The sequence below is a fragment of the Pseudopodoces humilis genome, chromosome 6 (assembly GCF_049639895.1).
Source record: "Pseudopodoces humilis isolate 2021_Gansu_Grassland_sample_001 chromosome 6, ASM4963989v1, whole genome shotgun sequence".
NCBI classification, from domain to species: domain Eukaryota; kingdom Metazoa; phylum Chordata; class Aves; order Passeriformes; family Paridae; genus Pseudopodoces; species Pseudopodoces humilis.
This window is the reverse complement of record NC_142205.1, coordinates 43726659-43737645: the sequence shown is the minus strand read 5'-3', so window position 1 is coordinate 43737645 and position 10987 is coordinate 43726659. Positions and strand designations below refer to the sequence as shown.

The following is a 10987-nucleotide window of genomic DNA, read 5'->3' as shown; positions in this document are numbered from 1 at the left end:
GTAGATCTGTGCTGTAGCAAAGTCACAAAGAGATTTGCCACTGAGTGAATATGAGCATGGAGACCCTTATTTAGTACCTGTGAACCACTGCCCATTCTAGCAAGGCAGGTGATTTCTGGGAAACAGCTTTTTTCCCCACTGCCTTTTAAGGTATTTTTTGGGTTTGGGAGGCCAGCTCAGTGGTTCTCATTGGTAATGCTGTTTACATTCATGGAAAGCTTGGTTCCCTGCTCATGTTCAGAGCAGGTTTTGGAGGCAGAGTTGTAAGGTAGGCAGTCCTCTGCTTGGCAGGAGGGGCATTTGTGGCAGCACCAGGAGGATGAATTAAAAATGGGAGCAAATCCCTTCCCACTGCTGCAGTTAAACCCCCTCTGGAAACTAAGCATCATCACAGCTGCTCACTCACCACCACCTCCAGGTGGGAAGGAAAATAGGAAAAAAAGTAAAACCCATGGGTTAAAAGCAGTTTAATAATGGAAGTAAAGTAAATATAATAATACTAATGATAGTAATTGCAATGAAAGAGAGAGGAAGAAAACCCAAAAAAGATGAGTGACGCACAATACAGTTGCTGACCATTCACTGATGCCTAGTCCCTCCCCCAGTGATGGGGGATGAGCATCAGCAAATCCCAGTCAACTCCTCCTCCTCCCCTCTATTTGTATACTGGGCACAATATTCCATGGTATGGAATATCCTTTGCCCAGTTCAGGTCAGCTGTCCTGACTGTGCTTCCTTCCAGCATGTGCACTTTCTCACTGGCCAAGTATGAGAAACTGAAAGGACTTGACTTAGAGTGGGCACTTCTGAGCAAAAACTGAATCATCAGTGTATTATCCACAATATCCTCATATTAAATTTAAAAAACGCAGCTCTGCAGCAGCCTCTAAGAAAGCGAACTATCCCAGCCAAAACCAGGAGGTGCGCATAGCCCCAAGCACTTGTGTGTGATCTCACTTCTGTCATCCCTCTATGGAGAAGACGAGATGGACCTCTGTGGCACACCCACTGAGGATGGCAAATGCTGCACAGAGGTCTAGGGATGTCAGCATCTGCAAGGAGGTGCTGGTGTGCCAGAGTGAGACAGGAGGCCCGACTGGGGGTGGGTGCAGGGGGCTGAGGCACAACAGAGCAGAGAGAAGATTCTGGGCTGTTTAGTTTCTGGCAGATGTGGAAGTATTGGTATGGTTGCATTATTTGCCAATACATATCCACCTCCATCACTGAGGGATACTGGACTGCATTTCAGCACTGTGGGAAGCACCAGCGGAAAATAAACTGACACGTGATGGACAGAGGCTTCATCGCTTTGCCTTCACCTCCTGGCTAAGAAGATCCAGAGAGCTTTACATGTCTTGTGCCACCCACCTCACCCTCTTTGTTGACTGTGGATTGAGGGATATGGGGAATAGCAGGCACGGCAGATTCCCTGGCAGGAGGGGATTCTGGCTGTGACCTGGCACCCAACAAGGCACGGGTGTCCCAGATCCGTGTTTCGGGTGCTCTGAGCAAAGTCAGTGCCATAAGAAGGAGGACGGAGGACATCAATGAGGTGCCTGCCCAGTGTGCGTTTCCCGTAACACGGAGAGAGCTTCCAGAGAGCTGCCGTGACCCAAAGCGCGGGGGGCCTGCAGGGCAGAAGCCCGGAGGGCTGAGGCAGGCGCAGGAGGCGGCGGTGCCGCTGCAGAGGGGCAGGGCCGAGGGCTGCCGGGACAGCGGGGGGTGAGGCGTGGCACGTGCCCACCGCAGCGTTCGATGCCGGGGAAGGCGAGGCCGGGAGCCGCAGCCGGAGCTGCCCATGTCTCACGGAGCGGCAGCAGCGCGGCGGCGGCGGTGGCAGGGCCGTTGCTCCGCCCAGGGGCGGGCTCCGCGCTCTCCCGCCCCCGACGGGCCGCCGTTCCCGCCGCCGCCGCCCCCGCCGCCGCCGCCATGGAGGAGCAGAAAGAGAACCGCCCGCAGACCGCCCGGGATGAGGCGGCGGCCGCTCCCGCAGCCTGCCCGCCGGTGAGTGCGCGGGGCGGTGCGGCCGGGCGGTGCTGGCCCGAGGCCGCGGCCCCGCTCCCGCTCGTCCTGGGCTGCTCGGCTGCCCGCCCGCCTCGGGCCTCGGTCCTGCCCGGCCCTGCCGGGGCTCGCCCTCCCGAGGGGCGCTGCCGGTGCCGCGGGCCCGCCCGAGGCCGCGCCGTGTGCGCGCCCCATGAAGGCCTTAAGTAGCGGTCGGGAGCCGAAGTGCCCGTAGTTCTCCCTGCTGGTTTATTGCTTTGTTTATCTTGCACTTATTGGGCACCGGCCCGCGTGTCACAGTCCGTGTGGGTTCTGGTTAATTCAGGCATCGAGAGAAATCTCGCAGCTCGTGAAGGCTCTGCCCGTTTGCACCAGAGAACTCTTTCTGTTGAGATTAGGATGCGTATCCAAGTTTTGTCACTGAGAGCTGCTGTTCGACATGGCTCAAGACATGTACATTAGCATCCCTTTATTCTGTTTGTTGCTGTTTAGGAAAAGAGTGTTTCAGAGCAGGCTTCAGTATTGATTCTCTTACCTATCTATAAGCTAGTTCACTCAGTTTGATCACAGGTGTAACAGTGTGATGCTTTACTGCGTTCTGGTGACAAAACGATCTGTGCAATGCTCAAGCATCTTGTTTTGACCTTCTTAACCGACTTCCTGATTTCTCTTTCTTCTAGGGTAGGCAACATTGTAGGATCAGTGATGAAGAAACTAATGACAAAACTTCTGCTGCCAGTTCAAATGACTTCAGTGATCCGATTTACAAAGAAATTGCTATAACTAATGGTTATATCAACAGAATGACCAGAGAAGAGCTCAGAAGTAAACTCGCAGAGTTCAAGCTTGAAACCAGGTTATTTGGAAACATGTTGATTTATCTTTGAGAGCAGTAGAGTCAGGAGGGATGATTATTTTAAATTTTAAAAACTCAGCACAAAGTGAAAAGCAGACACAGCACCAGACACCAATTGTTTTACGTGCAATCTTGTTGCAGCTTTTGTTGCAGGATTGATGCATACTGCTTAATGTGTGCTGGCTCAACTGGCACCCCAAAGAAATGAAAGAATACGTAAATGTAAGGTACTTCTCATCACTTTTTGGTCAAGGGGGAAAGAAGAACTGCAGTGGTTCTCAGGTGGTGCTGCAGACTTTCATCCTATAGCAATTTGCTTCAGAATATCCATATTTTTACTTACTGTACTAGTACAGATTTGATACTTGCTACAGATTCTGGTGATGGGGCTCAGGATTTTATCAATGCAGAGGATAAGTACCTTTAGATGAAGAGTTTGCTACTCTGAATACACGTGCTAGGAAAATGTGAAAAATTTATCTATTATAAACTGGATTTGTGCTCACTGGGGCAGAGGCAAGGGGGTATAGTGTAGTTCTTGCTGTACTGGAAACGACCTGCAAGACTAAAAATTCTGTGACCAGGCAAACTTGAGCTATTGTGAAGAAGGTCAGCTGAGAAAAATAAACTGTGTTTCTGTAGGCAGCAGGAATGAGGAAGTAGTGGTGGGGAGTTTGTTGGTTAAATTAATTTAGTGCCTCATGAGGAAAACATCATTACTTGAGAAAATTTTTGGTAAAACATTAGATTTCTATAGCTGTTTAGCAGTTGCTCTGATTTAGAAATTGAAAGCAGAATTCAAACAGTTTATGATGTATTTGTGGCATTTTCTTAGGCTGTAAGTTTTCTATTTGAGTTTTTTATTTTAGTTGTAGATGCTGAAAGCTTAAAATTTCTCTTTTACCCAAGCTAGGCTTTTTTTGTCAATATATTCAAATAAGTCAAGTCAGAATATGTCTTACCTGTAAAAAAATGGTGCATCAGTTCTAATGTAGAGAATTGAGCAGATTATCACAGAATGTCCTTTCCTATTTTCAAATTTTTTTATAAGTTTGGTGAAGAAAGAGGTAATTTCGCCCTCCATCAGCTCCCATACTGTCTCAGCTTTTAATGGTCATTGACTTAAACTAGATCAATAAACCAGAGTGAAGATGAGTTATCTCTGCAGAAGCAGCTGATGTTCTCAAATGCAACTCAAATACTAGTTTGATTTTAGTTCTTCTTTGTGGATCAGTGGGCTCCTTTTCTGATAATACCATTTGCTATGCATATCTCTTACAGCTTCTCTGATTTCATTTGCAATGAATAATTTTGAAAATAACTTCCTTGGAAGGTGAAATTATCCTCATTTATTCAGCTCTGGTTTTGGTACATGGCAATACTGGCGTATGCACTTATACATTATAATGTTTGTATTAAAAGGATAGAGTAAGTTACTTTAATTGCTTGCTATATTAATTTATTTGTAGCCACAAACCTCCTGAAAAGCAGGGTCTTGACCAGGAGGTTTTTCTGACAACTGAAATCTCAAATACTTTGAGTGAATCAAGCTCAATTTTAAATTTAAATTGAGAAAAATGTAAAATGTGGACATTTAAGATGGATTCTGTGTTATCTATGCCACTGATGCAGAAAGGCTTCAGGCATGAATCACTTCATATAGAGGGCACAGGGGAATAAGGTGAAGCAGTATATCTTGAAGGGCCAGAGGTCAACCAGGAGTAACCTACAAAGATTGGAGCTTTGGAAAGGATTTGGATACCAAGTCTTGCTGATGTAGCAGTGACTGCAGAGTGTCTCTGTGCCATGCTTCCCAGTCTGTCCCTGGTATTGTATTGTGGGGAGTATCACAGCCTCTGTGATATCCCAGAAAATGGGATATAATTTAGGGTAGATAATGGGGATAATGCTCCTCTATGATAAAATGGAATTCAGATTTCACAGGTGCTGGTGTTCAAAATGAGGTTGTTAAATATTGAACTTGTTAAATATAGCTTCAGTTTTTAACAATGAAATAATTAAACAAGAGTGTGATCTTTGTCCCTTTTCCTGTTTCTTTAGAGGAGTGAAAGATGTACTGAAAAAGAGATTGAAAAACTATTATAAGAAACAGAAGCTGATGCAGAAGGAGCACATTAGTGGAGACAGCTGCTATGACTACATCTGTGTTGTTGACTTTGAAGCAACGTGTGAAGAAGGAAACCCACCTGAATTTGTACATGAAATAATTGAATTTCCTGTTGTCTTAGTAAACACGCGTACCCTGGAAATAGTAAGTGATCTAATGACTGTGTTGGTATGCTGTTCTTTGAAGTAACTTGTTTGCATCAGAAAGTCTAGAAAGTCTGCTTTTAAGCAGATGTTGAACTTCATTAAAAATAGCATACTTTTTTTTCATAAAGGCTTACCCTCTGTGCCCCTTAAGTACAAACAAAACTTTCTCCTCTGAAACCGTTTTCCAAATGATCATCCAAGTAGATCATTCTCCTGCAGTCAACTCCCTGTATTGATAGGAGTTTCTCAGTTGTCCATGTGTGTTCCCACCTGCCCTTTCTTTCCCTGCTTTAAGGCCCACAGATCTATTTCTAGGACTCAAGGGATTCATCACAATCAAAAAATGATCAATTTCTGTGGTGGTGTGTGAGGCAGTGTAGAAGACACTAATGCAGAAGTCTAGAAAGTGAGATTGAGTGAACTCCACTTCTTGTCAGGCTCAGCTGTTTCCACATTGTACCCAACAGACTGACAGCTGTGTAACCCAATTTTAGACATATATAGCAGGCATTTGGTAGCCTCGAGTGCTCTGTTCCAGTACAGCTTTCTTTTAGGATAAACTACCTGCTGCCTAACTGAAATTGAGTGACCCATTGAAACAGAGGATGTGCACACACCTCTGACTAATGGTTCATGTATGAAAACCTCTTAATGGGAAGAGGATTTTCAGTAATCATTGTGACTCTACAATAAAGTGTAGCTGCATGTATGACTTAACTGCAGAAAAAGGATTGTGCAGATTACCAGGATTGTTTTTATTGCTCTTAGAATGTCTTTTTTGTCTGTCCAAAAGGTTTTGTGTAACAGCAGGGATTTGGGGCTTTCTTTTTTCCATGAAATTGCCTTCAGTCTTCACTCTTGTATTGCTCAGCTTTCCAGAGTGAGATTTTGTTTGCCTGGCTGGCATCCAGAGGTGTAGGACTTGCCTGAGGCTTCTGAGGTGTGCGGCTGGTTACTTTCTTTGAACTGCAGGTGAACCTTTAGAGATACCACCTAAAAAACATAAGGCTTTTCTCATGCCTTTCACTTCTTCTTACCTGCCCCTCACTCTTCCCAAATTCTCTGCTTTTTTGCAGTCTGTCCTTTTTCCCTCTTAAATCCACATTCCCACTCTTTGGTGCCTAGTGGCTGAGAGGAAGGCCATGTTCTGGTTGGAAAGCTCTCTGTCCCATTAGGAATCTGATGATGGCCAGTCAGGAGGCTCATACTGGCTCAGGAGGTGCACACTCCTTTTTTACCTGCAGCAGGACAAGTAGCTGCTGTTGCCTTTGGGCTGCAGGTGAGCCAGAGAAGTTGCCTTGCAGGCTGCATAGTGTGCTGCAGCTGAGTGATCGATTCTCCTGTTACAGGAGGATACCTTTCAGCAATACGTGAAGCCAGAGATTAATCCCAAGCTTTCAGACTTCTGCATCAGTCTGACAGGAATAACCCAGGTAATTTGCACTTTCGTTTCTTCAGGGAGAAACAGGTGAAAAAGGGATGTGGTGTTGATGTTTTCAGACTGGTAACCTGAAATGGTAGTCCTTCATGGTTATTTTTCTCTAAGGCCTATTCTCTTATTCCTTGTTTTTTCCCCTCTTCCAATTATCACAAAGCTGATTTCACTAAATTGGTCATTTTGTGGGGAAAAGTATTCTCTTTTTAATTCATGTGGAGAAATTTAATCTTCAGATTAAATAGAGAAAAAAAGTAGAGCAAAGCACCTTTTGAATTGCATCAGTTCCTCTCCTAAGATCTTTATTCTGAAGAGTTTAGAGTCTTAGGATGGCAATGGCTTGTGATAAGTGACTTAAGATGGAGCCTGGGAAACAACCTCAAAGGTTTTAATCCAAGTTCAACTGCTGTCTAACCTTGTTACCTTTACAGAAGCTATTAGGAGGTTGGCTCTTGTAGTGGTCCTTTTGTGGTGCTATTTTTTCAGTATAGAAGAACCTGTCCAGTCATCTGTTAACATGTAATCTGCTTTGGTAAAGATTTTGATGAAGCCAACTTTTTAATTGCCCATATACCAATACAATTTATACATTTAATGCTGAGGGTTTTTTTTCTGAAAAAGTTTTCCTTACTTTATTGGTTTTTGTTTTGTTTTGTTTTTCTCTAAGGACATTGTTGATAAAGCTGATATTTTTCCTCAAGTTCTGCAGAATGTCATAGAGTGGATGAGACAACGAGAACTGGGAACAAAGTACAGCTATTGCATGTTGACCGACGGGTATGTCCTTATGCAGCCTTCAACACAATCTAAAACTGCAAAACCATGTTTAATATTTGTGAGAGCATTGCTAAGATGGATCAGGACACTGCCATTTTGCTGGTTTTATTTTAATTGAAGCTTTTTGTAAAATTGGTAAAGCTGAACTGAACTATTCAAAATGAAGCTTAAATCCATCAGATGGCGCCGTTTCTTTCCTAGTGGTCTGTATGCAACAGAGTGATGCTGAAGACTTTGTTGTTGCTGTAATTCTCCATTTATATCTAGCACACGATACCTGAAAATAACACTGCAATTTTTAATTTTTAACCTGTAATTACATTGCTATCTTTGGAAGCAACAGTGAATTTAAAAAAAGAAAATGCTGAAGCAAAGCTGATGCAAGACTGGTTATATTACTGGGCTTAAATGTCTCTGGAATTCCTCTTGAGAGGAATCCCCTCAGTGAAACTCCTTAAGGAAAAAAGGTGCATTGAAATCTCTGTTGTATAGGTAAGACTGCATAGGTAGCTAGAAGAGATGAGAGAAAAAAGCTTTACTTTAGCTTGCAGCTTACAAACTTATTGGGGTGGTTCCCTTCAGGAAGGCAGGCTGCTAAATAAATAAGATTATAATTTCTTCATATTTTCATAGAGATCTGGTTTCTCATAAAACTAGGTGCAGTCTAGTTTCAATAACCTGCCTGAAGTAGAGATAAATGCATACCCAAATAATCAGGAAGATTTAAGGTGTTGCTTTCTTCCCCAAAGATCATGTAATCATCTAGTTTATTGGCAGTTTTCAATGTTGATGTGGTAGGTAGAGTAGTTGGTGTGCTATTTTTTGTCTTAACCATTTTGGACCTGGAAACCATCCTGGTGAAAGTCTTGCTCCTGACAGTATTTTTTTCCCCAGTATTAAGAAATTCATATAAAAAAATTCTTTACCGTTACTATAGCAAACGAGCTTTTCGTAAATTGTTTTCCTTCTGCTGATCACCAGAGACAAGACAGCTTTTAGTTCCACAGCTGTGCAATATGTAGAACACAGGATTATATATGACTAATGTTTTCCTCTTTTGACTTTCTAAGATCTTGGGATATGAGTAAATTTTTGAACATCCAGTGCCGTATTAGCCGTATCAAATACCCTTCTTTTGCCAAAAAGTGGATCAATATTCGCAAATCATATGGGAATTTCTACAAGGTTTGTACAAATTGCTGTTTCTTTATGGGAAAATTTGGTTTAAAAGTCTAGAATGTCCTGTTGTGCTTGTCATCTCTACTTGTGTAGTGTAAAATTACAGTACAACTAGTTGCCTGGTGCCTGGTTTTCAAGTGTGTTTCATGTGCAGATCTCACTTCACTAATTGAAGATCATATAATCTACTGCATTTTGATTTTAATCTTGTTTTTAAAAGTCAGGTTGTGTTCCTTGAAGGATTATCTAAAAATGTTACACTTGATCTAAGAAGACTAGTATATCTTGAAGTAGTTCAGCTGAAAAGACTGTCTTGATTTTTCAATATTTTTTTCCTGTTTTCATGCAATACACTACAAAAATTAATTTTCACCACTACCCTCATATAATCTTGACTTTTGACAGTGTAATGGGGACAGAGAAAGATTAGGATGTATCTACAGTGGAATCAAATTGTCAAGAGAAAGGTAATACCGAGTTCAGTGCTGAACCTTATAGTTGCTTTCTGTCAGACTACCCTAAAATGAGTTATTGGAGATTCTAACAAATTCCCAATCAGTCTACACTAAAATACTTCTTTTGAAAGGGATTTCAGCCTAGCTAATGGTCTCCTTTTGAAAGGCTTTTTCATACTAAATGTAACCTCTAGATAAAAGAGAGATTGACATTTAATACAGGAAGAGCTTTACTTTGTATTGGGCAAATATTACAGGGTTGCTGTAAGTGTTGCTGATCAGATCCTGTGAAGGTTGAAGGCATTCAGGAGCTTGATGTCAGTGAGAATGAGAAGCCTGGTTCTTCTTTAATCACTTAGAATTTAAAAGGAAAACCAAACTCGGATTCCCTCTGCAATGCCACTGGGGGGGATGGTAATTTGTTTTTTATAAAGATTGTTAAACTTACCTAGCCCATGGCTTCCACCCTTGCCAGCACAAGTGTATCTCAAGCTGGTGCTGGTAAGAGGCTCTTGACAAGATCCCAGGTCTAGACAAACTCCTGTTGACTGTGTCTCCTCTGTAAAAATGAGAGTGTCTGTCTCACCAAGGTGCTTTGAAGTTCAGTGGTTAGTGATCTGACAGAAGGCAACATGAAAGTAATAAGTGACTTAAGTTGGCTTAAAATCTGCATGTGTTTCTACTGCCCGTGTTAGATTAAAAAGACTTGGTACTGAACCTAATCCTTGAATGTTACTTGCTTTCTCCCATCAGGTTCCTAGGAACCAGACCAAGTTGGCAATCATGCTTGAAAATCTGGGCATGAATTATGATGGGAGACCTCACAGTGGACTTGATGACTCTAAAAACATTGCAAGGATAGCTATAAGGATGCTGCAGGATGGCTGTGACCTGCGGGTGAATGAGAGAATTCACGGTGGACAGCTGATGACAGTCTCCTCCTCAGTCCCCTTAGAGGGAGCCCCTGCTCCACAGATGCCCCGCTACAGAAACTAGCAGTTCAGGGTTCTGCCTCGGGAGCTGCCCTCAGATACCCGCTAAAGACTCCAGAGCTTATTAAATGGCCACCTCTGCCAGCTTGTCTGCCATGCAGAATCCTAAAGCACCTTAACTAATCATCTCTGTTGAAATAAAGAGGAGCGTGGAAGCTGTTTGTTCTTTGAAGCCTGTTACAGCAATTTCTTTTTGTACTGATGACTTCTGTTGTTTCCAACTTTGCTAGCAGTGAGGTTGATATCTGGAATCCACACAAAGTGTTAAGCTTTTAAGAACGTGTCATTTGAACACCTGCTAAGAGGGATTGGGCCTGTGTGCCGCTGTTCCACCTCAGCCTGTGGGCAGTATTTGTTCACTGATGTATTCCAATGATACCTAGCATCTGCTTATTCATTGCACACAAATAAGCCATTCCTGGAAGAACTGAAAGAGCAGTGGTTGGGCTGGCCCTTCCTGATAAGGCACTCTGCTAAGGGTTCCTACCAATTTTTTTGGTTTTTTACAAAGTTTAGGAGAAATGGGTGTGCATTCATCAGCTCTAAAGCCGTAGAGGAATACTGTTGTTTGGGGTTCTTCTTTAAGGGATATGTTTGGCTGCTTCCCCATCAAATGGAAGAGTTGGGTATTGAATAAAAATTTCATTAACGTAGTATGATGGTATTTTTCCTAACCTGTGTTTCAAAAGAGAAGGTTCTGCAGATTTTCACTTTAAGGATCCCATCTCCTATTCCTGCATAGCTGCCCTTCATTTAATGTTGTTTTTAGACACCGTCTACCATTTGGTCTTAAAAATGAATGAAGTAAAAGTAAGTTCAAAACATCCCTGGATGTTTTATGGTTTTGTTTTTTTGGTTTTTTTTTTCCTGAAAGCAGCTAGTTGTTCTCTTGTAGAGTACTGTTGAACTTTACTGTTGTTTTTCCTTTTGTAGCCATCTACTTGATGGATTTTCACAAGGTAAAATACAAATCTCTAAATGCTTTCTCCTAAAATACCATTTATCTGTCAGCCTATAT

The 10987-nt window shown here is 42.7% G+C and overlaps 1 protein-coding gene across 4 annotated transcripts; it reads left to right on the top strand.

Annotated features, from left to right (window-relative positions):
- Positions 1–1895: 1895 nt before the first annotated feature.
- On the top strand, positions 1896–10622 carry ERI1 (exoribonuclease 1). 4 transcript variants are annotated; one of them, XM_088057027.1, is made up of 8 exons: positions 1896–2004; positions 2682–2857; positions 4919–5129; positions 6481–6564; positions 7234–7343; positions 8414–8528; positions 8928–8989; positions 9731–9911. In XM_088057027.1, the coding sequence occupies exons 1-8, from the start codon at positions 1930–1932 to the stop codon at positions 9780–9782; spliced, it is 885 nt and encodes a 294-aa protein (XP_087913153.1). In that variant the 5' UTR covers positions 1896–1929; the 3' UTR covers positions 9783–9911. The 4 variants fall into 4 exon arrangements, with proteins under 4 accessions (XP_087913153.1, XP_005517603.2, XP_014114881.2 ...); XM_005517546.3 differs by lacking the exon at positions 8928–8989 and having other exon boundaries at positions 9731–10622; XM_088057026.1 differs by lacking the exons at positions 1896–2004; positions 8928–8989 and adding an exon at positions 2366–2454 and having other exon boundaries at positions 9731–10622.
- The last annotated feature ends 365 nt before the right edge of the window (positions 10623–10987 follow it).